Source organism: Cricetulus griseus, chromosome 6 (genome assembly GCF_003668045.3).
Source record: "Cricetulus griseus strain 17A/GY chromosome 6, alternate assembly CriGri-PICRH-1.0, whole genome shotgun sequence".
Taxonomy (NCBI): domain Eukaryota; kingdom Metazoa; phylum Chordata; class Mammalia; order Rodentia; family Cricetidae; genus Cricetulus; species Cricetulus griseus.
In genome coordinates, this window is record NC_048599.1 from 146423592 (window position 1) to 146450568 (window position 26977).

The 26977-nt window shown below is 40.8% G+C and overlaps 1 protein-coding gene across 9 annotated transcripts in view; it reads right to left on the reverse strand.

The window, feature by feature from the left end:
* Window positions 1–26977, reverse strand: part of Gapvd1 (GTPase activating protein and VPS9 domains 1) — a 73535-nt gene that overhangs the window by 22365 nt on the left and 24193 nt on the right. For 4 of the 9 annotated variants that reach the window (XM_027423721.2, XM_027423720.2, XM_027423724.2 and 1 more), the window contains exons 4-17: window positions 25800–25886; window positions 23472–23606; window positions 23177–23366; window positions 21631–21711; window positions 18857–19017; window positions 16882–17011; window positions 14681–14806; window positions 11639–11812; window positions 7827–7967; window positions 5376–5510; window positions 4726–4845; window positions 3572–3649; window positions 3077–3441; window positions 199–286 (exon numbers count right to left, since the gene is read on the reverse strand). In XM_027423721.2, the coding sequence (XP_027279522.1) occupies window positions 199–286; window positions 3077–3441; window positions 3572–3649; window positions 4726–4845; window positions 5376–5510; window positions 7827–7967; window positions 11639–11812; window positions 14681–14806; window positions 16882–17011; window positions 18857–19017; window positions 21631–21711; window positions 23177–23366; window positions 23472–23606; window positions 25800–25886 (2011 nt within the window). The remainder of the gene's footprint in view (window positions 1–198; window positions 287–3076; window positions 3442–3571; window positions 3650–4725; window positions 4846–5375; window positions 5511–7826; window positions 7968–11638; window positions 11813–14680; window positions 14807–16881; window positions 17012–18856; window positions 19018–21630; window positions 21712–23176; window positions 23367–23471; window positions 23607–25799; window positions 25887–26977) is intronic. The other 5 variants (XM_027423723.2, XM_027423726.1, XM_027423727.1 and 2 more) reach the window with 3 other exon arrangements.

Sequence of the window (26977 nt, forward strand, 5' to 3'; positions counted from 1 at the left end):
AGTCCTCCATGTTAAACGACAGTGGTTGGCATGATTTCCATTAGGGACACCACTGCCATTTCCCACAAAGAATGGACATTTTAAAGCTCTGCCAGAGCTCAGTGAAAGCATTTCTACACTTCCACACAACTACAAATAGGCCCAGCAACATCACAGAAGTGTGGTGAGACTTTAGGCTCTAAAGTTTTATGAAATTACCTTTAGGCATAGCTGACACAAAGCGCTTTCTCCACCAAGGCCTGCTCCTGTCTGATCGCTCATCATCACTGTCCTTGCGCTCTTCGGCCTGCAGAGAGAGTCTGATGGTTTATTGTGAGCTGAGCAGCAGGATAAGTCGCTATGAAAAGGATTCCAGTAAATCTGTACACCTGTCTCATTTGCCTTAAAAACAAGACTATTCTTTTGGGGGTGTTAGTGGGGGAGGAAAATAGTGCTAGGGATAGAACGCAGGGCACCCTGCCACTAAAGCAAATTCCCAGCACAGAAAACTACCAATGCCTGCCAAGCACCCTCTGGAATGTAAAAGAATACCCTCCAGGTCAGGCTGATGATGTGTCAGGGTAGGCACTATCTCCATACTGCTAGAAACCCAAAGGTCTAACAGGATTCAGTATCGCCTGTAAAGGAAGTGTTGAGCTTCCTTAAGAGGAAAGCTCAGTGGGAGAAACAAGTGCTTAGCAGGTACATACTCTGGGTTAGCCCTCAGCACAACAGCAAGATGCAACAGGGAACCCTAAGTAAAGGCAGTGCAGTGAGTTCTGATGGTGTGGTGCACCAACAGGAGTGTGGTGCATCAGAAGCCAGCATAAGAACAGATCCCTCAATCCTCTCGGCTGCCTAAAGCTCCTATTATTAGAGATCTTTCTTTGTTAGATATTGTTTGAAGACAGGGTCTCAATTGTAGCCCAGGCTGCCCTCTTCCTCACCAATACTCCTGTCTCAACCTCCCAATTACAAGCTACCAGTCCTTTCTCCCCCTTTTGCTATTTCTCACTCCCTGGCTGTCCTAAATTCACTTTGTAGACCAGGCAGGCTTTGAACTCACAGAGATCCTTTTGTCTCTGCCTTTGAATGCTGGGATTAAAGGTGTGCGCCACTATGCCCTGTCATAAGTCCTTTTTACAGATGAGGAACATGAAGCTAAACGAGGTGATCTCCCTCAAGGTACACAGCTTACATGTGGCACAGCTGACCATCAAACCTAGACCTGCCCAGTCTTTGATCACAGGTTATAAGGTTGTCATCAACTCTGTTCACATTGAAGGGCAGGGCCAGTAATTCTATTACTAGCCTATGTGACCTCACAAAATCTCTTCATTTCCACTTTTTCACTTACAAAATTGGGACTAAAAATACATTCTTGGCTATTGGAGCAGGTGCCTTTTCTCTGCCTACCAGTCCACTCTTACTCTGCTTTCTTCTTTGTAATTAACTACCTCTATTTCTACTTAGAAGGAAATACTTCTTCAAAAGGCTTCATGGGACTGGAGACGATAAAATTACTACTTAAAATACTCAATAATAGGTGATCTCTCCAATCAGAGAGATCAGGGCGTATGTGGTGGGAAAGTTAAGAGGTGAGGCTGGAGTATCTATCTATATGTTTATACACATGAGGAATCAACGAAAGCAGGCTTCTCACCATTAAGGAGTTAAATTATGGGAGAGGTAGGGAAAAAATAAACTGTTTTTTCTAGACTGAAACTAAATCCTCAGAGTTCATTCATTGTCCTCTCTATGCCAATCAAAGCAGAGATAAAGTGAATCCAGAGGTATCTGTACATACACCTACAGAATACAAATACTCCCTAGGGCTAGCCATTAAGAGGCTCTGAGAGCAGGAACATGCCACAGAATGAGCTCTGATTCACTTCAACTTCTAAGCATGAGTTTTGACCAAAAGGACCTCAACACCCTTAGGAAAAAAAAAAAGCTATCTCCAGGATAGACAGAGAACACAGCATAGGAACTCAGCAGTTAGGAGTACTGGTTGCTTTTCTAGAGGGCCAAGTTCCATTCCTAAAACTCACATGCGGCTCACAACCACTTGTAATTCTAGTCCTAAAGGACGTGACACCCTTTTCTGGCATCTGCAGATACTGTGTGTACATGTTACAAAGACAGACATTTGGGCAAACACTTATACACATAAAATAAAAATAACCTCAAAATAATTAAAGAGAAAAAATTGGCCAAGACAAAACTGAACAACCAGCAGAGTAGAAGTGTAAAAAAGTGAGATGACAAACAACACGCACACTGTTAAATCCTGCTGCTATAAAGCATGGATCAGGCATACTGACTCACTTACATTCAGAAGGCAGAGGCATAAGAATTATCACAAGTTCAAGATGAGCCGATCTACATATAAGTGCCAGATCACCTGGGCTACATAATGAGATCCTGTTTCAAAAAACAAGAACAACAACAAACCAACAAAACAAACGAAAAGGAAGTAAAGCCATGGTTGGGAGCATTTCAGAATGCTGATGGATTACATGCAGGACAATGTACTACTAATTCAACAAAGAGGGAGAAAAGAACCAGGTTGGAAACTTACTATTAAATGAGGAAGAAGCGTTTTGTCTTCCCAACTTTATGACTTTCAAATAAAAAATTATATATATACACCTCATTTGACCATCTCAGAAGAGTACTGTGAGTCAGTCCTAGGCATCCTTAGACACAAAATTGCTGGGAGAAAGGATCTAACTGTTGCAAAATGCAAGATCATTTCAAGTTGTATTGTATCTATCCAATGGATTACTAGACTGACAAGATTTTTTTTTTTTTTTTTTTGAGATAGGGTTTCTCTGTGTGACCCTGGCTGTCCTGGAACTTGCTCTGTAGACCATGGTGGCCTCAAACTCAGAGATCCACCTGTCTCTGCCTGTCAGGTACTGGGAATAAAGGAATGCACCACCATGGCCCAGCATGACAGATTATCTTTAATCCATGACCACAGTCACCCTTAATCTTGAGTTCACAGTCCACGTTCATTTCAGACATCATAGAAACCCTTCAGAACAATGACCTGGCCATAACATGAAAACTCTACATAGCTAGTATCCCATACCTCTCCTCTTGAAGAGTCCTTACTCGGGGAAGACGATGACGAGTGAGGTGCAGCCACCAAAGAAGTAGCACCAGTGGCTGCAGCTGGAGGGAGCTCATCATTCCCCGGACGGCGGTTCCAGCTAGGATCGCTCATGGGCCGCCGCACAGAAGATACTATGTCAGAGCTCCTGCTGCGAACCAGTCTCTCGGGGTAAGAGTGTCTCTGCCTGAATGCCTCCATTTCAGCTGCAGTTAAGACGTGAGAACCAAAGGTAGGCAGCCTGGCCTCATTTCCTCCCACTGCACCTTCGAGGATTGGAGGATCTGGGGGCGGATGCGAAGGCCGGGCGTAGTGAACCTTCGGCCTTACAACAGCAGAGGCCCCTGTAACACAGCAAAGAAGCTTTGCAGACAAGGCGTAACTACTCAACATTTGCATTTGGCATTTGCCAAAGGTTTACAGATCTCACTTCTGTTTGTGACAAGAGTCCAAAGGTTCTTTCCACAAGCTTACCATCATGTGAAGACAGTGGATCAAACATGGCAAGCAGAGACTCTGACTGAGAGGGAGGAGAGGTCAGATGGTGGGCTCCTACAAGAAGGCAAACCATGAGATCAGGCCAGATGAAGACAGCTCATCCCACACTGAAGAAGATGCTGGTACTTTCCCACAGTTTTTCTCTTGATTAATTAGAACTTGAGAAGCATACCAGAAATAATTGAAACAAGTACCAAATTCTGATTACCCCACCAGCTAGTAATGGCACACGCCTTTAATCTCTGTAACTGGGAGGCAGAGGCAGGTGGATCTCTGAATTCAAGACCAGCCTGGTCTACAGAGCGAGTTCCAGGACAGCCGGGGCCACACAGAGCAACCCTACCTTGAAAAAACCAAAATTATTCTGATTACCCCACATTTTAATCTGCATGTAAGGATTTTCTCTATATTTGAAGGGTACAGTATCCATATGCTTAATAACATGATAGACAAATGCAAATGCTATCATCGTTAGTGTGAAGAATACAACCTTAACATTGCAACCATATTTTTCATAATGGCTCAGGCTCTCAGAGACTCACCTTCCCCCCACCTATAAAAACAAGCAATATTATCTAAAGAAGAGGTAATTAGAGAACTGTAAACTTTGAAAGTATAATACTGTTTTCAGCAAATGACTTGATTTTAAAAACTATAACTTTCGGCCGGTGTTGGTGGCGCATTCCTTTAATCCCAGCACTCGGGAGGCAGAGGCAGGTGGATCTCTGTGAGTTCGAGGCCAGCCTGGTCTCCAGAGCGAGTGCCAGGATAGGCTCCAAAGCTACACAGAGAAACCCTGTCTCAAAAAAAAAAAAAAAAAAAAAAAAAAAAAAAAAAAAAAAAGGTGTTAGTAGCTGCTATGTGGGTGCTAAGGGTCTAGCTCCTCTGGAAGGGCAATCAGTGCTCTTAACTATTGAGTCATCTCCCAGACCCACTTTGGTTTTATTTTGAGACAGGTTCTCACTCTGTAGCCCTGGCTCTCCTGGAACTCATTATGTAGCCCAGACAATTCTGAAACTCAGAGATAAACCTGGCTCCACCTCCCAAGTGCTGGTATTAGAAGGCAAGTGTCACCAGGCAAGGCCACGCTATGTTCATTTTAAAAAGCCATTCTCTCTCCCACTACTTACCATGAGTTATGTCATCCATGTCTGGACTAGTTACAGAATCTTTACCCCCAAAATCAGAGCTGCACTCAGATCTCAGGTCCTCAATCTTATTGGGAATATCTTCCGATGTAGCACTTATACCTTTGAAAATACAGCAAAAATAAATAAATAAATAAACTGCAAGAAGAACAGAGTAATTACACAAAAGTATATGAGGTTTGAAGAAATTCTTTTTTAAACCTTACATATTTAGTTCTATACATGTGAGTTGCTGAGTACTGTGAATTTATCACTGTTGTCCAAATATACTTGTACAACATAATCAGTATTACCCTGTTATACAGCAGAAGCTACCAACAATATCAAGAGTTGTAGAGGAGTAGTTCATCAGTTGTTCCAACAGACTGTAAAGGCCACACATTAAGCTCTCACAGATTATGGAGGCACAGAATTAATTTTGTTCCCAGAAGACTACTGAGCTCTTAAACATAACTTGGGGATGAAGATGCTGCCGAGTGATAGAGCACTTGACTAACATGCCCCAAGTCTAGGTTGAACAGCTAACACTATACCATAAAACAACAAAACCCATCATCTCTTTGGTAACACTTTATGAACAGGGAGTAGGGGATGCCTTCAAATTCCTAGTCCTTAAAACAAGACAGACATACCGGACACAACACTGAGGCCTGGTGTGCTGGGGCGGGAACTGACCTCCCTGACATCTGTATCATCAGACGTGCTGCCCAGTCCAGAACAGCTCTCCAGCTCCTGGAGGCGCTCTTCCTGCTTCAGGTCTGGAGCCTCTGAACACAAGAAGACAGAAAGAGTCACCTAGGAATTCAGTAGGCACGAAAATTTCAACTTCCATGACACAGACATATAAGCTCTCAGGTTGTAAAGAGATTTCTAAGTCTAAGCTACTTAGCAAAGCTGCAGGATTTAAAGAAGGCAAAGTTATGATTTCCCCTGAGATATCCAGTTTGTTCTGTACAGCTGACAACTAATTTCTAGATGTCCTAAAAAAAAGAAAAGAAAGAGAAAGCAAAACACATTCTTGGTAAACGTGTGAACTGTATAAGAAAGCACAGAATAGCTTAGAATAGCATCAATGTGTCTAAATTTTAACATTTTCAAAAGCACTTTAAAAGCTGAAGAGACGGCTCAGCGGTTAGAGCACCGGCTGCTCTTCCACAGATCCTGAGTTCAATTCCCAGCACTCACATGGTGGCTCACAAACATCTGTAATGAGATCTGGTGTCCTTTCCTAGTGTGCACTGTATACACACACAGCAAACAAATAATTCATATCTTTTTGAAGCACTTTAAAATGGGCATGACAGCAAACACCACTGATCTTAGTACTCAGGAGGCAGAGCTAAGTGGATCTTTGGGAGTCTGAGGCTAGCCTGATCTACATAGGAGTTCCAGGAACAGTCTAGGATATATGGATATATCCTACCTCAAACCATCCCCAAAAAGAAAGAAAAAGGAAAAGTAATTTCTTCACTTAAATTTATCTAGCAGCTTTTTGAGAATGGGGGTCTCACTATCTAGCACTTTGAAAATGGGGGTCTCACAATCTAGCACAAGCATGTGCCACCAAATTAAGTATCCTTTAAGAGACTGGAAAGATGGCTCGGCAGTTAAGAGCACTGGCTACTCTTCCAGAGGACCTCAGTTCAGTTCCCAGAACCCCACGTGGCAGCTCACAAATGGCTATAACTCCAGGTACAGGGGATCTGATGCTCCACAGGCATTGTACACATGCCATACATGCACATAAACACTCAAACATATAGAAGAAAAATGAATAAATTAGGGCTGGAAAGACGACTCAGTGGTGAAGTGTCTGCTGCTCTTAAGAGGATTAAGTTTGGGCTGGAGAGATGGCTCAGAGGTTAAGAGCACTGACTGCTCTTTCAGAGGTCCTGAGTTCAATTCCCACAACCACATGGTGGCTCACAACCATCCGTTATGAGATCTGGTGCCCTCTTCTGATGTACAGATATACATGGAAGCAGAAAGTTGTATACATAATAAATAAAATCTTAAAAAAAAAAAAGAGGATTAAGTTCAACTCCCAGGACCCACAACAGACCATTCATATTTGTCTATAACTCCAGACTCCAGCTCCAGGAGACCAAGATCCTTTTCTGCAGTCTGTGTGCACCTGCATTTACATGCATACATACCCACATACAGACACCCATGTGAACATGTAATTTTAAAAATTGTTTTTATTTGAAAAAGATTACTAAATAAACAAACATTTAGACATCCCTTAAAAGTACATGCACATGCTTCTCTTTTAGAAAGCAGTTCTCTACATCTAGATATTGAACTCAGGCCATCAGGCTTGGCTGCAAGCACTATTATTCATGAAGCTATCTCATCTAACTGGCCACCCAGGAGTAAATGTAAGGGTGCTTGCTGACTAGGAACTCAAGTGTGCAGAGTCTCTCTTGGGTTGTTACTCTCACCCTGGAATGAACTGTGGAAGACACTGGACACACCATAAACACAAAACTCTGATTAGTTTCAAACAATTCTTCAATTATAATTTAACAGACTCAGAAAACACTTAACTATGTTATTATTTATTTATTATTATTTTTGTTGTTTGTTTTTGAGACAGGGTTTCTCTGTGTACTCCTGGCTGTTCAGGAACTCTATAGGCCAACCTGGCATTGAACTCAAGAGAGCTGCCTGCTTCTGCCTCCCAAACCCGGGGATGAAAGGCACACACCACACCTGGTGGCACTTACTATGTTAATGAATGCTAACCAACAATAAACTTTTCCTCTGTTCCTTGATGTTCTACTTAAAATTTAACAATATGATTTTCTGATATTTGTCATACACACACACACACCCACACACACACACACACACACACACACACACACACTTGAGTCACCAGGTGCTGTGGTAAATGCCTGAAATTCTAGTACTTATAGAGGCAGTTTTTTAATTCAAAGTCAACCTAGGCCAGACCCTGTCTCAAAAGACAGAACAGAAAAAAAGTATATCATTTGGTAAACTACATCTAATATAGAAATTAAGACACCTTACACACTAAAATATACAAAGGAAAAAGCAAACGATGACAGCATACTAACCCGAGTCACTTGGCAATACCTCCACACTCCAAGCTTCACTTGTGGTCTCTGATATGGTAGAGCCAGTGCAAGGGTCAAGGAGAACTGACCCTGAACCTGGGAGGCACAGCAAACTGCCTAACACATTCTCAGCTGCTGCACCTGCACAACAGTGGGAGCAAAATGTTACAAGGGTCTGAGAGCAATGGGGAAGCATTGGTAAACAAAATCTTTACCAACAAGAAAGTGGCCAAGGAAGGAATTATTTCATTTAAGCATGATACTAAGAAAACAAAGTTCCCAGTTGAGCACAACCTCCTTTCCTTTCATTCATTTTTAGAAAAAATATTTACTTTATATGCATATGTGTGACTGAGTTACATACACCACATGCATGTGCAAACCAGAGCAGATCACAAGAGACATGAAATACCTGCAACTAGAGTTACACACAGCTGTGAGTCACCATGTGGGTGCTTGGAACTGAACCCAGGTCCTCTGCAAGAGCAGTAAATGTAGTGCTCTTAAATGCTGAGCCAGCCCTCCAGTCCACATTCTCCTTTTCATTAAGTTCCTCCTGATTACCTGTGACCCTCCACAGGGAAAACACATCTTTAGATCCATGGCAATTTGTTTTCATCGTGGTTTTTCAGCAAATCTTATCTATGTACTTGAAAACTGTTTTACCTTTATAAAATGTATAGTTCCACAGGGACTACAAAACTCCAGAGAATTAGCCACAGAAAGTTATATTAGCCAAATACGTTTTTTTTTCTAGCATATCAGCAATAAATTCAGAGCAATAAAATACATATGCAAGATACTACACAGCTCCTTCATAGCACTCAGTCAACTGCAAATACTGCTTGTAGCCAAGAACAATACTACATTAGCATCTGGAACAAAGTAATGCAAAACCAAATGAGAAATCTCTATACACTACTAAAAAGCAAAAGAAGACAGAATGAAACATTATTATATATCTGTGTTTAATACTCAAGATGAGGAGAAATGGCTCAGCTGTTAAATTGCTGGAGGCTTTCCCAAAGGTGTTACGTTCAGTTCCTTGCATCTACCTGGCAGCTCACAAATAGTTGTAACACTAGTTCCTGACTCTGCAGCCACCCCACACATGTGGTGCAGACATACACAAGATGGGAATTCTGTACTACATTTGCTTTAACCTAATAAAAGAATAATTCTGAAGTTGGAGAGATGGATCAGTGGTTAAGAGCGCTGGCTACTTGTCCAGAGGACCTGGGTTCAACTCTCAGCATCCACATGGCAGCTCACAACTGTCAGTTCCAGGGGACCTGACACTAATGCACATAAAACAGAAATAAAATCATGGCCGGGCAGTGGTGGCACTCGCCTTTAATCCCAGCACTGGGAGGCAGAGGCAGGCGGATCTCTATGAGTTCAAGGCCAGCCTGGTCTTCAGAGTTCCAGGACAGCCTCCAAAACCTACAGAGAAACCCTGTCTCAAAAAAAGAAAAGCTAATTTAAAAAAAAAAAAAAAAAACATGGTGCCAGGTACCACAAAAGTAACAAACTGCTGTTTTTCTGAGATTTGGTTTTTTTTTTGTTTTTGTTTTTTTTGTTTTTGTTTTTTTTTTGAAGAGTGCTGGATGTCTCTACAATTTTGTTCAAATGACTGCAGAACCTGGAAAAGCTGTTGCTGCTACTGATGCATAACATACTGCCATTATTGGTGTGTGTGTGTGTGTGTGTGTGTATATATATATATATACATACATACAAAACCCTAACCCTTAACCATATATATATATGTATGTATGTATATATGTATGTATATATATATATATATATACACACACATACATACACATACATACAAAAAAAGAAACAAAATCATTTATATAAAAAAGAAGCATTCTATTTTGGGTCATAAGAAAGTTTTGAGAATAGTTAAAAGTAAAAGTAAAAGCTTTTTTTTTTTTCGAGACAGGGTTTCTCTGTGTAGCTTTGGAGCCTATCCTGGCACTCGCTCTGGAGACCAGGCTGGCCTCGAACTCACAAAGATCCGCCTGCCTCTGCCTCCCAAGTGCTGGGATTAAAGGCGTGTGCCACCAACGCCTGGCTTAAAAGCAACAGAGATAGGCTCACAAATGTCTCTAACTCCAATTCCAGGGAATCTAATGCCCATTTTTGGCCTCTGCAGATATCAGGTATGCATACGGTACACATATATACATGCAGACACTCATATACATGAAACAAAAAAAAAGAAAGAAAGAAAAAAAGAATGTCTAAAACTTGCTTAAGCATGATGGGGGTGGGGAGACACCACGGGACAGGGGAAGAATAGGAAAACAAAACTGGCCATGTGTGTCTAATTGCTGAAACTCAAGGCCAGATACAGTGAGTTCCTACCATTCTCTGGGTTTTTGTTTTGTCTTTAGTTGATATTTTCCATGATTTAAAAAGAAAATGAAGCCAGGCGTTGGTGGCGCACACGTCTTTAATCCCAGCACTCGGGAGGCAGAGGCAAGTGGATCTCTGTGAGTTCGAGGCCAGCCTGGTCTACAGAGCAAGTGCCAGGATAGGCTCCAAAGCTACACAGAGAAACCCTGTCACAAAAAAACAAAAATAAAATAAAATAAAATAAAGATAATTAAAAGGCTGTATTATGAATCTTTCAAAAGTCACAAAACAGCTTTCTAAAAAGGGTAGGTTTTGAACCTAACACAATAAACTGACGCTTAAAAAAAGGAAAAACTGAGCCGAGCAGTGGTAACACTCAGGAGGCAGAGGCAGGCGGATCTCTCTGATTTTGAGGCCAGATTGGTTTACAAAGCTAGACATAGAAACCCTGTCTCAAAAAACAAACAAACAAACAAAAACAAAAAGGAAAAACTGGTTAGTTACCCTCCTTTAGGACAGAATTATTCCTTCCAGAAATGAGCTCATTTCAATGTTTTCTATGGTCCTGTGGTGCTTGGTGATGGTTCCTAGACCATCACCCATGGTAGGCTAGTGTTCCACTGATATCTACACCTACAGTTCTTTTAGAGAACTTCAGTATTCTGTTAGTCCTTATTTTATGGCTATAGTCTATCTATAAAAACCTTCATAAGGTTTTTAGCCTCAAAAAGACAATAGTCTAATCACACATTAAGAGCATATACTGTTCTCCAAAGATAATATTTGACATGTGGTCTTTCCTTTTTTTAAGACACGGTTTCTCTGTGTAGCCCTGGTTGTCCTGGAACTCTCTCTGTAGATTGGACTAGTCTCAAACTCACAGAGATCCACCTGCCTCTTCCTCTGCCTCCCAAGAACTGGAATTAACCTGACCTTCTTTTGTATTTTTAAAAAAGTGTGTATTAAAACTGTATTTAAAAGACAGACCCCGCCCACTTATGCTTTCTTACTCTCTCGCTCTTAGCTTCCTCTTCCTCTGCTCTTCACTCTTACCCTCTTTCTGTCTCTCCCTCTCCCACCCTGTAATAAACTGGTTAATGTACAAAACAAACAAACAAACAAACAAAAACATGGCATACACGGAGGTCAGAGAACAACTTCTGGGAAACAGTTCTTTACTTCTCTGTATAGATCCTAAGGATCTAAGTCAGCTTGTAAGACTTCGAAGCAAGGGCCTTTACCAGCTCAGCCATTTTACCAGCATGGCGGAGATTAACACAGACAGTAGGTATCACATGTCTATTTAGGTTAGGGACTGAAATGCCTTGTTCCATATGGAGCCCAGCTACCCAGGCAGTGCTTAGAGCCCTAGCCCTAACCCTCCCATGAACAAATGGATATAACAAGTAAACAGCTATTCATTTCTAGAGACCTTGAACACCAGTTACCTGCAATTTCTTGCAAACGATCTTCATCAACGTTAGGGTCAAAGTCACTTCCCAGGACATCAGTGCTCCAGGTCTCACTCACTGTCTCTGATATGTCCCTATCATCTGTCAGTCCCATCATGTCACGAATCTCAAACTTCCTCAGCTTGTCATCAAGATTATCTTGTGTTGTAGCTATCAAAAACAAATTTAAGCACTTTAAAAATGGTGACACAGATACAACTTTTTGGTTGATCTGACAGAATTGTATCTTTAAACTTCAAGTTATTCATTTTATCATTTTTTTAAGATTTTATTTATTATGTATCCAACATTCTGCTTCCATGTATATCTGCACACCAGAAGAGGGCACCAGATCTCATAACGGATGGTTGTGAGCCATCATGTGGTTGCTGGGAATTGAACTCAGGACCTCTGGAAGAGCAGTCAGTGCTCTTAACCTCTGAGCCATCTCTCCAGCCCCCATTTTATCATTAATAAGCACACATTCTAGCCTGCTCCCCACTGATCAACTCACCCCAGTTAAGATTAGCAGAAATCCCCACCTAACCACTGCTGACAGGAGATAGAGGAGCCCAGTCTAAATGAAAAAAATCTAACCCAGAAAGGAAAGGAAAAGTAAATGTTTCAGAGTAGCTTACTTACTGGATCCAATTACTGTGTTAATAATTAGGCGGTAAACCCATATGTAAATTATTTCACTTGGCAATAGCTCAAGTGCGTCTTCTAGAGTTTTCATTCTTTCCTAGACAAATTTTCTACAACTTGTTTTATGTATGTGATGTGCACATTCAGAAGCCAAGTGTCCTCGCTACTGCTGGCTGAAAGCTCACCAGCCAGCTAAGCAAGCCACAAGGACTGTGCTGTCTCTGACCCAATGCTGAGGTTACATACAGGCACATATGGCTGGAGAATCAGACTGTAGAGCATTCAGTCTTACATAGTAAGCACTCTTACCCATGTGCCATCTGACCAGCCCCACAACTCACTCTTGTAAATTCTCTTATAAAACTGATTTGGTTTTTTGATGATGTTTTTTGTTTTGTTTTAAAACAAGGCCTCAAAATGACATGAAATTATGTTTGTCCCACCTCACCCTCTCTTAATGATGGGATTATAGGCATAGGTCACCACATCTAGCTCAATTCACTTTCTGCCTTTGTGTTAAGGTAGGATCTCTGTGTGTAGACCAAGCTAGCTTGAAGTCCTCTGCCTCCTGAGTGCTAGGATTAAAGACATGCACACTATACCTATATCTAAATGCACTCTCTATTTATTTATTATTTTATGTATATGAATGTTTTGCCTACATGTATATGTATTTGTACCACAAACATGCCTGGGTGTTTGCAGATCCCATGTAGGCTGTCATGTGGGTACTGGGAATGGAAGCAGGGCACTGTGCAAGAGCCGTAAGTCCTCTTAGCAGTGTTATTTAACAGAGTTCTCTGAAATTCAAACATTCCGTCCTGAAGGAAAGCTCTTTAAGCAAGAGATAAACAACTCAAAATAGCTTCAGGAAGCCCCTGAAACCGAGCAGATTCACTAGGCCCCTCCTGCCAGAGTAAACAGTAAAAGCTGGCAGTCCATCTCAGATATAAAATCAAGAAAAACCAAACTTTTGTGAACTGTCACTCATAATGAGGTTTTTGAGTCATTTCTACTCCTGTAAGTAACCCCAATGAAAGTTATGGTTCACCAAGTTTGGACTTTGGTAATAGGCTCCCCATCTGGAGTGAGTAGGCATGTGTAGTGTTTCCCCAGGAAAAGTTTTGTCACACAACAAATGGCTGAGCCATCTCTCCAACTCTTGATTCACTCCCTACGTTAGGATTTCACATGTGAAGACTGTCAGCTCATATAGTGGAATCACTCAGAAGGCCTCACAAAGATGGGATTTTCTTTTCTTTTCTTTTCCCCAGACATGGTTTCTCTGTGTTAACAGCCCTGGCTGTCTTGGAACTCGCTCTGTAGACCAGGCTGGCTTTGAACTCAAGAGATCCACCTGCCTCTGCCTCCTGAATGCTGGGATTAAAGGTGTGTGCCACCACCTCCTGGAAAGGTTTGATTTTTCATTCAACCTCAAAAATTGTCTAATTTTAGGTTTCTCTGTTATGTGCAATAAGTTTAGTATCAATTGCTACACTGAAAACAAATCCAATATGGCAATATTTCTATACAAGCCATACACTCCAATGGCAACACTGCTTTTCTTTTCAAAAATAAGTATCTAGGATGGCCTGGAAAACTCCCTAAGTAATTTTCATGTACACTAAAGTCTAAGAATCACTACCTCAAACTTAGTTGAGGATATGTTCCCTAACTAGAAGCTTTTGTTTGTTGGATGTACATACAGCTTTCATGTGTATGTGAGCAAGAGGTCAGAGGGCTCCAGGGATCTGCCTGCTTCTGCCCCATCACCTCTCCATCCTTCCATCCCCAAGCTAAGGTTATGGGTGTGCATAATGCCCAGGTTTACATGTACATGCTGGGGATCCAAACCTGGGCCCTCATGTTTGTGTGGTGAGCTACTCACTGAGCTATCTTCCTAGCTTCCTTTTTCTTTTCTGTTTGTGTATCTATCTGTGTGACTGTCTGAATGTGTGCATGCAGTGATGCCATGGTGCACATGTGGAACTCAGAGGACGACTTACAGGAGTTGGTTCTCTTCCACTAAGTGGGTTACAAGGATCAAAGCCCATCACCAGGGTTGGGGGCTCTTAACCATTTGCATACTGTTATTTCCTTAAACTAAATTCCTTGAGCCCTGAGTAGTTACCATTGTACACCATTGTCCATAAGAATTAAGGACAGCAAATATTACAGAATTTAAAGGAGTTCATACTGCTGTGTGTAACTAAGCCTCAATCATTCACTTCCCTAAACATCTTTTTAAAAACTGAAGGAGCTAGGAATAAATGCAACTTTAATGGTCATTAGTCAACTTCCCAAACACAGGCAGCTCACATGCCATTAGACAGCTTCTTTTGAAATCATGTAACCTTTTTTTCTCCTGTATAGCTGTATTCACCACTACTTTACCTTGTTCATGTTCTAGCAGCTGGAGGGCTTCAACTCCATTACTCCCAGAAGGTCCTGCCCCAAGCTCAGACACAGACTCTCCTTCCAGGTCCAGAGAAGACACGGAATTAGAGCGATTAGAAGGACCTAGAGGAATGTTTGTCCTGTTAGCAACCTTTTTAAGACATTCATAAGTTACCACATCACATTTCATGCCATGAAAAGACCTAAAAATTAGTTTTTGTTCTGTTTTGAAACAAGGTCTCACTACATAGCCCAGACTCATCTCATAAGCTCACGTCTTCTGCCTCAGCCTTCTGAGCCCTGAGATTACAGATGTGTGCCATCATGCTTGACTTAAAACGCTTTTAATATTGGATTTATTTCCTTAAAAATATAGATGCCTTTGAGAGCCAATAGCTCTGCTTTAGAAATTTATCTTTTAAAAAACTAATAAGGAAAAATAAGCTAAGGGTGCTTATTGTAGAACTACTGTAATATTTAAAAAGTAGAAGTACTTTCTGCACTTCTGCACAGGACCTGGAGGGAGCAGGTGACACCTGGACATGCAGAACAACATCAGCAAGTCTGTGGACATCCATGCTCAGCAAATAGCCACATCACCAGTGCCAAGGACCATTCATTCATCCAGATGAATACAGACAAGGTTGACAAGGTCACAGGCAGGTTTAATGGCCAGTTTAAAACCTATGCCACCTGCAGGGCCATTCATAGCATGGACAAATCAGACAATTAGCTAAGGTTAATGGAATTGTCTCAAAGAACTCTTGACCAGGGGAAATTGGGGAATATTGGTCATAAATAAAAGTGAAAAGGTAAATAAATAAATAAATAACCAAATAAAAAGTAGAAGCATTCTCCCTTTCTACACACAGAAGAATGCCAAAACAAATCAATGCTAAAAATCCCTTTAAAAGCATGTAATTGCCAGGTGTGGTGTCCATGCCTTTAATCCCTTGGGAGAGAGGTAGGAGCACCACTGTAAGTTCAAGGCCAGACTGTTCTACATAGTGAATTCTGGGCCAGCCAAGGATACATAGTGACACCTTGTCTCAAAAAGAAAGATGAAAAAATAAAATGAAAATAAAAGCATGATATTTAAGAACACAAATTATTGTAATTTAAGAAAAGTAGCAGGCTCAAGAGAAAGACACCATGTGGCAGAGAGGTTTTTATTAGGGAAAGGGATCATAAAAAGTGGGAAGGGGAAGGGAAAGGGGGAGACCAGCCTCCAGGGACAAGAGCAGCAGTTGAGAGGAAAGAGGGGTGGGGGTGGGGGACACAAATGGAGGGGGAGAGAGAGAAGGGGGGTGGGTGGAAGGTGGGCAGGGCACTTTTAAAAGGGAACACAGTGAATATGCACAGGTGGTGCTCTTAGTAGCCATAGCTGAAGATGTATCCTGTCAGAATACCAAGGGCAGCCAGTACAGATGCCTGAATACTAACAGAAACTACAAAGGGAACGTTATTGGCACAAAAAAGTAAAAAGGTTACAAAATATCATAAGCTTAATTTTGCTATAAATAATCCAAATATCAACTGTTAATAGTGAAATTACAGGTGAGTTTCTTTCTTTTCCACATTTTCTACAGTGAACATATGTTACTCATTTAGATCTTCTCTTAAATGTTAGTATAAACTGGACTTTTTTTCATAAACAAAACACCCTAATATATGGAATGACAAACTCTTCACGATCTGTCTTAGATTTGCCTTTTTTTTGTTTCCTCTACTTCTGAAGATTAAATCTATGAATGCCAGGCAAATGTTCTAGCAACTGAGCTATACTTCTGCCCTCAACTACCTTTTTAATTCCATGGTGTCCTGATTCATAAAGGCAGGTGTGGGTGTGTGGATAAAGGAACACAGAACAGTAAGAAGTATCACAACATCCTGAGATGCTAGTCACAGTAAGTCCATCCTCCCCATTTGCACATGCACTATATCCTTCTAAAGGAGCTCTATAAGCTTTGACGGAGATCAAGACTGAGAAGCACGTTAACTCTGAATGACCAACAGCCTCTTGCAGTCTGAATTTTACTCAGAAAACAGTCTTCCAGCCATTTCAAGGCTCATTAGAGGAAAATGTCACTCTCCCTCCTTATCGAGAGGCACAGGTGGCTCAACTATACTTTATAAGGCTCCTTTAAAGAACACAGAACAACTGAGATCACACACTCTTGAATGCAGTAGCCCTTCACCTTCAGATATGCCTTCCAGATTATCACTGCAGAGGGAAAAGCGCAAGGTTTTGTCAGGTTTACCGTGGAGTTTGTTTTCATCAACAGGGACATCTCCTTGTCCTCCATCCGAGAGCTGCATGTTTAGGACCTGAAAAAAATGAACAATAGAAATAGAATAAAATGTTTGGCTTATCACAAACAAAAGACTACTGACAATAAAATAAATAAACTAAGAGTGCATATTTACATTCTTATTATTTTTTATCTTTTTTTACTTATTTATTTTCATTTATTGTTTTTGTTGTTGTTGTTGTTAATTTACTTTTTACATTCCAATACCACTTCCCCTTCCCTTCTCTCTTCCCACTCCCCTCTCCCCCTCCCACCTGCTCCTCGGAGATGCCTTAATTATTTTTAACTAAAAACCCATTGGTAAGTCCTGTCAAGCTTTCACATGAACTCAGAACAAAGTCTGATGTTTAAAGTCAACTCAAGCTATGTCCTTCCTTCCTTCTATCAGGGCCAGCAACTGACAGTCACACAGGGAGTCAATAGAGAGGCATAGGCAACACAAGGCTTCATGTGCTGTTCTGTACACATCAGCTTAGTGTTCAGCCAAGAATCTGGCAGATTTTGTTGTGTTTTAGTGCCCCAGGCTAGCCCTGAATCCTTGGCCCCCCTGCAGCTATGACCTGAGCATGAGAATTACAGGTGTAAGCTACCACATCTGAATTTATGAGCTGTGACTTTCCAAGCTAGCAATAAATTGTCTTGAAAAATAAACCATCATTTATTGAATATAAGTTGTTGTTTCTAAGTCAGTAAGATCAACAGGTAAGAAAGACACTTGCCTCTAAGACAGATGACATGAGATCAATCCCCAAGAACCAAAATGTGTGGAGCTAGTACACAATACACACACACACAGTCTGCAAGACACTCCCTATAATTGGAGTTAAGATTGCTTCTTCTTGTTTGCTTTTAACTCTATACTCTTTTCACAAATTCTTAAAACTGATTTTTTTTTCTCTAACATTCATTCTCCCTCTTCCCTTTACCTTCTTTCTCTTTTTTATTTGATTATTGAGACAGGGTCTCTCTCATTGCCCAGGCTGCCTTGGAACCCTATGCAGAACAGGCTGATCCTAAGCATGCACTCTTCCTGCCTTTTCCTCCCAAGTACTAGAATTATAGGTGTGTGCTACTATGCCCAGCTTCATAGTCTCTTTTATTTTTCACTGAAATTTTTTAAAAAATTAAACTATGTGTATATGTTGGAAGGAGGGGAGGTGCCTGGAAAGCCCAGAAGAGGGCATTAGATCCCCTGGAGCTAGTTACAAGCAGTTGTGAGCCACCTGATGTGTGTGCTTGGTCGTCTAGAATAGGATGTGCTCTACAAACTGACTTAGTGGAGCCCATGCTATATGGAAAGATGGGTAAGAGGGTAAGAACATTAGTTACTCTTCCAGAGGTCCTGAGTTCAATTCCCAGAAACTACATGGTGACTAAAAACTATCTATAATGAGATCTAGTGCCCTCTTCTGGCGTGCAGGCATACAGGACAATATATACATATTTTTTTTAAAAAATTGAAAGGCCCTAAGAAGACACCAAACACACCTGGGTCTTGAACTTTTCAGCCTCCAGAACAATAAAATAAACTTCTGTTATTTATAAACCACTAGCAATTTTTATATTATTTTGTATATTTTCCATTATTTTTTTTATACATTATAAAGCTCTATGCTGTGTGCAGTGGTATATACCTACAGCCCCAGAACTTGGGAGTTAGAGACAGAAGATCAGAGTTCAAGCCAGCAATGGCTATATGAGACTCAGTATCAAAACACAAAATGAAACAAAGCGCTAAGCAATGGTGGCACTCTCCTTTAATCCCAGTGCACTTAGGAGGCAGAGGAAAACGAAGGTAAATCTCTTTTTTCAAGAAACCCCATCTTGAAAAACAAAATAAAAAGTAGTAATACCCTCATACCTCATTTTCTGACATCATCCCTGGAGTAAGTTGGGGACCTGTCCCTAAGGAAATGACCAGCACCTCTTCTGGTTGAACCTCCTGGATGGTTTCCTGAAATGATCCTTCATGGTCCATATGTAAGTCCATTAGCATATTACTTCGGCTTCTGCTCCGAGTTGCTAACAAAATATTTAAGAGAAAAAGTCAAAATGAAAAAAATAGCACAGGAATACAAAAATGTATTTTCTCTTAGTGTTGAACATTCATGCTTGCATAAAATATGATGGTAAAAATATAAGACAGGAAAAATCAAAACAAAACAAACACTAGGTCCTGCTAGTCACTCTCCTGATGACTAACACAGATTCTCCTTCAAAACTGACCATTAAAGGGCTGGAAAGGTGGCTCAGTGGTTAAAAGCACTAGCTGCTCTTACAGAGGACCTGAATTCAATTCCCAACAACCACATACTTGCTTACAACTGTCTGTAACTCCAGTCCTGGGGAATCTGACATCCTCTTCTGGCCCCCATAGGCACCAAGCATGCACCTGGTACACAGACATGCATGCAGACAAAACACTCATACACATAATACAAAAAAAAAAAAAAAAGTTTTAAACATCATCAGAAATAGTGTTCCACCTCCACTGAACAGAAAGGCCACACCTGATCACAGATGTGTTACAGGAAACACATCCCAGCCAATCAGGATTTCAAGTACAAAATAGGACTACCTTGTTTCTCATGTTTTTAAGACACTTGAACTATTTTTCTTTCAAAAGTTTTAACTGCCAGCAGTCTCACATACTACTAATATATGTTTAAGTGTTTAAAAATGCCAGGTGACGCTGGGCGTTGGTGGCTCACGCCTTTAATCCCAGCAATCGGGAGGCAGAGGCAGGTAGATCTCTGTGAGTTGGAGGCCAGCTTGGTCTACAGAGCGAGTGCCAGGATAGGCTCCAAAGCTACACAGAGAAACCCTGTCTCAAAAAAAAAAAAAAGAAGAAGAAAAGAAGAAAAAATAAAATAAATAAATATGCCAGGTGAAAGCCTACTACACAATGAAGTAATATGCTTGGTCTTATCTCTGTAAGATAAGGTAATTCAGAGAAGTCTGGAACCTACCATCACCACTATTCCAGAGGGTTCCTACCTTCTGGATGCTGAGCTGACAGGCATCTGTTACCATGCCCAGCAAAGGAATTATACAATCACTAACAAAGCCAGGGTCAGTTTCTGAAAGCACATTTCTTTCTTCTGAAATACATCCATCCTTTCTAAAGACACAGGGGATACTGCTGTATGTTAAAGTGAGGTCCTTTATGCTTTACTGAAATAGTCTAAAGAAGATTCAGACTGACAGGTATATCAGCAGTAAAGGCACTTGCTGCCAAGCCTGGTGACCTGAGTTCAAGTCTCAGAATCGACTTGGTAGAAAAAGAAACCTGACTCCTAAAAGTTGACCTCTGACCTCCACCAGCACATGCTGGAGCATTTGTACTCGTACACATGCACGCACGCATGCACGCATGCATGCACACGAGCACGCAAGCACGCACGAGACAGGGTTTCTCTGTGTAGCCCTGGCTATCCTGGAACTCAATCTGTAGACAAGGCAGGCCTTGAGTTCCACCTGCCTCTGCATCCACAAAATGTTTTTTGTTTTTAATTCATTATTTTTGGTTTTTTTTCCTACCAGTAATATATTTTTCCCTTTCTTTTTTCCTTTTTCTACTTCGTTAGTGTGGGGGTTTAGCACAGCATTCCTGCAGAGGTAAAGGACAGATTGTGGGAACCAGTTCTCTTCTTCTACCATATGAATCCCAGGGATCAAACTCAAGTTGTCAGGTTGGCATCAAATTCTTTACCCTCTGAATCATCTTTCCAGCCTTACAAGTAATACTTATTTTTCAACTATTTTGTTATATATATATATATATATATATATATATATATATATATATTTAAAAAACTATTTATCAGCCGGGCGTTGGTGGCGCACGTCTGTAATCCCAGCACTCAGGAGGCAGAGGTTGGTGGATCTCTGAATTTGAGGCCAGCCTGGTCTACAAGAGCTAGTTCCAGGACAGCCTCCAAAGCCACAGAGAAACCCTGTCTCGAAAAACAAAACAAAACAAAACAAAACAAAAAACCTATTTATCCATCCATCCACGGTGCTAATGACTGCACTCAGGGCCTGCCCATGCTAAACAAACACTCTACCACTGAGCCATCCCAGGCTTCATCCTTTTAAGAAATTTTGAACAATGAAACATCCAATTTTTGTGACAAAGTGACCTAGTCTCCTTTGAGAAGTTTACGCTTTCTCTCACAGAGCAATCAAACTCAATATACTGTACAAGTGGAAATGCTCTGATGGTACAGTACAGTGAAGACAGACAGAGGCAGAGGCAGAGACAATCATCATTTCACAAAACTGTAGATGCACTCATCATCACTTTCATTCTGAAGTCACCTCACCCCAACCTCCAAAACCTAAACAGACATACCATATCTTTCTACCCCTGCATCTTCTACTGAACTGTGAGCTTACTAAGACAGGGCCACCACATCTTTCTATGCCCCATCTTCTATTGAACTGTGAACTCAGTTAACCTCATGAGCAGCTCTATGGTCTAAGCAAACTTGAAAGTTGTAATTCATAAAAATGCAAGTGATCAAATTTCATGTAGCAACTTATAGAAAGCAAAAGCAGCATGCACACAGAGCACACCTGTGATTATTTCTAAAGTGCAATTATGGAAGAAAAGGAGAACAGCCTATTACCCACCAAATGGGGTTACTAGAGGAATATGTGCAGTGAGATTGGTGGCTGAGGAATCCCAGGCAGTGATGGCTGCTAACTGTTGTCCTGGGTTGCAAAAACATTAAATAGAAAGAAAATCAACCCTCTGAACATTGGAAACATTGTTTAAAACATGAAATTAAATGCAATGACAAGGTCACATGACCATACAAAATACTGGGCAAACATTCAAAATCTACTCCCCATTAAATCCATCTCTAATTACATTTTCAACTACCAGAAAAGAAAAGAAAAAAAAAAAAAAAAACTAATGTACAACAATGAATAATGGGGGAGGGGGATCTCTACCAAAAATAGTGTTTTTTTCATGTTATTAAATTATAAATAATAAAATCGCTAAACATAAAAAATATTTTTTTAGACAAAAGAAAATTTTGGGTTTTTTTGACACAGGGTCTCACTGTGTAGCTCCGGCTGGCTCCCTCTGCTTCCTGAGTGCTGGGAGTAAAGGTGTGTGTGAGCCACCATGCCTGGCTCAGAAACTTATTATTTTGTTTTATTTTTCGAGACAGAGTTCGAAAAATAAACTTCTAACTCACAGTTTGGTCCAGCCTGGTCTACAGAGCGAGTTCCAGGACACCTAGAGCTGCTATACAGAGAAACCCTGTCTCAAAACAAAAAAACAAACAAATAAAACAGAGCAAAAATGTGGAAAGTTGAGCAGGGGATATGGCTCAGTGGCTGAGCACTTGTCTGGCATGTTCAAAACCCTAGGTTCAATCCTTAGACAACAACCCCCCCCCCCAAAAGAAAGGAAGACATACAAAGCTAACCCAAATTGAATAGGTCATTATGCAGATGCTGGAATACTCCTGCTTCCTGAGCTTAATATTCCTGCTTCTTTGGTCTAACTCCCATCCATTCCTCAGAAGAGAGTGTAAGCTCCACTCCTCATCCTACACCTGGCTAAGTTATGTTCCCGTGACCCACATGCTTCTCTCCATAGACACTTAGCAGGAAGAGCACTGGTCTCACACTCTCCCTGACTACCTAGGAGTGACTAACCTGACACTATCAGGGCATATACTAATGTTCTTTGTATTCACGGCATCTGCTGGAGTGTTTCAAGTGCAACATAGTGACCACACCGTGACTGGATATTTATGCGGATTAAATGAAACATCTGTAAAAGGCTTACTTAGTACCCACTACAGACTACATGCTCAATTTTTGCATGCTTCTACGATAGATAACACATAATCAGTGAGTAAAGCCTAGTTAAATATATATGTGTGTATATACATTAATATATACTTATTTATTTAAAGCAGGATTTAATAGAACCTGAGCTGGCCAAGATCTACCCAAAGGTGTCCTTAAGCTTCTGATGCCCCAGCCTCCACCTCCTGTGCTGGTATTAAGGCCTTGTGCCATCACACTCAGTCTATGCAGTGCTGGAGGCTGAGCCCAGGGCATCACGAAAATTGGGTAAATACCTATTAACTACAACTCCCACTTTGAAGAGATAGTATATTTAAAAAAAAGTTCCAACATGGAAAGTTCTCATTACCTATAGGCAATCGATTCTTTTTATTGGCTGGAGTGGTTGCTGGAGACATCTGAGGAGTGCTGTATGGAGTCATGTCTAGACTGCTGCTCTTCCCTGGCTTAGCCTGGGGCAGGTTTGCCAACAAATTGTCAAGAGCCATTCTATCTTCTTTCAGCTGATCTCCAGACATCACACTCTTCATAAAATTCACCTGGTAATAATACATACTTCTTATAGGATGCATTCAACTGTGACCTGCCAATGTATGGCTAAAAGAATTTCAAAAAACTTAACAGTTGAAGAATGATGCCATTACCAGAGTAATAAGCTGACTGTAACTTATATAAACCACAGTTCTGCTCAAGCCTTCCAGGAGATTAACGGAGGACAGTGGGGGAGTCTCCACTGCACGGCCCCCAATTACAACGTCAAGGAAAGCAGCAACACAGCTCTGTTAAAACAGAAGTGATCAATGTGAAAGTCTCATCTGACCAAGGTGGACAGCATGAAAAAAATGTAACTTCATGAAAATTATTTGAAACCTAACATTTTAGAACCTGCAACTATTTATGTGGTGATGCAGAATAAGCTCAAGAAAAACAAAGTATATGTAATCTCTAACCTACAATTCTGAAAGATAGGCAGGCAGGGGTGTGGAGTGGGAGACCTATGAAGAATTTGCTGATACACATAGACCCCCTAGAAGACGAACTCATTGAGATCTTTTTGGAAAGGAAATGAAGGTGAGAGATGAGAAGTATGGGGAAATGGCACAGAACAAGTTTTTAATTTATTTGGTTTTTCCTTTAAATGTTTTCATATATCTATTTGTGTGTGGGGGCAGTGAGGGTGTTCATATGCACACATGGAGATCAGAAGACAACCTGAGGGAGTCAGCATTCTCCTCCTGTAGGTTCTGAGGATCATCAGGCCATCAGGCTTGGTGTCAAGCACTTTACACACTAAGCCAGTTTGCTGGCCCCATTTCTTGGAGTATTGTTTTTGGGGTTTTTTTTGTGGGGGGTGAAGGGTATTTTGTTTTCTCAGGCAGAGTTTCTCTGTGTAGCCCTGGCTGTTCTGGAACTCACTCTATAGACCAGGCTGGACTCGAACTCACAGAGATCCGCCTGTTCTCTTTCCTTCCTGAGTGCTGGGTTTACAGGGGTGCACCACTACCACGTGGCTGTTTCTTGGACATTTTGTTGTTACTCTCGTTGCTCTTTTTTTAAGATTTATTTATTTGTTTGTTTGTTTATTTATTTATTATGTATACAACATTATGCCCCCATATATACCTGCAGGCCAAAAGAGGGCACTATATCTCATTACAGATGGTTGTGAGCCACCATGTGGTTACTGGAAATTGAACTCAGGACCTCTGGAAGAGCAGGCAGTGCTCTTAACCTCTGAGCCATCTCTCCAGCTCCCTCTTGTTGCTTTTTGAGGAAAAAAAAAATCCTAGTCTGTGGCTTTGGTTGGCCTTGTACTCACCATAGTGTCCAGGCAGTCCTCCAACCAGAGTAATTTTCCTGCCTCCACCCCTCTGGCACTAGGATTACAGTATGTACTTCTATATTCAGCACAGTATTTGAGTTTTTATGTTTTTTATTCATTTATTTTTAAGATTTATTTTAATTTTTATTTATGTACACATGCATTCATACATATATTAGCATATTTGTGCTGGTGACTGCAAAGGTAAGGTGAGGATGCAGGGTCCCCTGAGAGCTGAAATTACAAGTGGTTGCAAGCGACACAAGGTGGGTCCTGAGAACTAAACTCTTGTTTGTCCTCTGTAAGACCAGCAAGCACCCTTAACTTCTGAGCCATCTCTCCAGCTCCAACACTTGAATTTTAAATCAAGTTGAAGTGATAATTTATTCAAAATCTAATGAAATACTTATTTTACTCAATTAACTAAACAATGCCACAAATGAAGAACACTTAAAAGTACTTAATTACTGCTGATTGTTAAATTAGTTAAATTAGTAACAAATTAGTTAAAAACAAACATTTAAAAAGTAATCTAATAGGAGAGCTGGAGAGATAGCTCAGTGGTTAAGAGCACTGACTATTCTTTAAAGAGGACCAAGATTCAATTCGGAGCACCTAAATGGCAGCTCATCACTATCTGTAATTCCAGTTCCAGGGAACCAGACACCTATTTATAAGAAAGTTTAACCATTAGAGAAATCAATAGAGAAATGCTGACTCAATATTAACCAATTTAAAAGCAAATTAATGCCTGTATTATTTAACTTTCATATTACCTAAAGACAACATTTAATAAACAGAATAGTTAAATTTAGTAATACTTTGCCAGATTTTTATAAATTGTATTTTATACTGTTTATTCTCCACACAGGGTCTTTCTAAATAGCCCTGGATGGCCTAAAACTTCTGTGTAGACCAGGCTGGCCTGAGAATCACAGTAATCAGCTGCCCCTGCTTCCTGAGTGCAGGGGTTAAAGCTGTGCACCAAGTAAGGGTGTTTGTGATAATGAGGGCTTACACTGTTGTCTAAGCTAACCTTGAACTCATGGCAATCCTCTTGAATCAGCTGAGATTACAGGTGTGGGCTAGCACACCTGGACACCTAACAGTCTACAAAGAGTACTGCACATAACCCAACATTCATTCCTACTTTGTCAAATTTTCCAAGGCTATTTTTGGTCCGGGGATCTCCTTCTTCACTTCCAGTCATTGCTAACTGTTGCAAAAGGCGGCCAACCTGTGAACAAAAACAGTGATAAGCATATGTAGGCTACACACATCAACACTGGTCTATGAAATCACTTCCATTCTAGTCTAAGTATCTGGTTTCATAATAATATCCACATTCATCTGATCAGGCAAAGAAAATAACGTTCCCAGTAAAATCTATGTCAGCTTTTAGTATTTTCATATTAAGAGGTTAAGTCAGGCGGTGGTGGCCCATGCCTACAGTCCTAGCACTCAGGAGGCAGAGGCAGGTGGATCTCTGAGAATTCTAGGACAGCCAGGGCTACTATACAAAGAAACCCTGTCTCAAAACAAAACAAAACATAACAAAGCAAAAAAAAATGTGGTAAAGGAAGTAGAAAATTTTGCTGTAATTTTTGTTAACACATGACAGGAACATTAGGAAATAGCAAGTGCAGTATACTGATTTCTGATACTGCACTTTTTGTGTACTTACAAACATTTTAAACTAGCCAGGCGATGGTACACACCTTTAGTCCCAGTACTTGGGAGGCAGAGGCAGGTGGATTTCTGAGTTTAAGACCAGCCTGATCTACAGAGCAAATTTCAGGACAGCTAGGGTTACACACAAAGAAACCTTTATTATTACTGTATGTGTGTGCATTATGGGGGATGGGGAATACATACATGCAACAGTGCATGTGAAGGGTAGGAGATAACTTCTGGGAGTAGCTCTCTTCTACCATAGGTTCCAGAGATGGAATTCAAGTTAAGCTTACACACCATTTTTTACCCTCGAACTACCTGTGGGCCTGATAAAATGTTTAAATAATTTGCAAAGGCTAACCCACAAAATAATTGACTTCAAAGCTAACACAAAGTGCCTTTCCCCTTACAAATTCATGAAGAATCTAGGGTAAAACACTCTCTTTATACTTTTCTGTTTATTTCTGATATAGAGTCTATGTAGCCCTGGCTGTTCTGGAACTCTCTTTGTAGACCAGGCTGGCCTCGAACTCACAGGGATGTGCATACCTCTGCCTCCCAACTGTTGGGATTAGAAGTGTGTGCAACCATGAAAGCAAGAATCAATTTTTTTTAAATGTGTGTGTGTGTTTGAGTATAAGTCACATGTGTGCC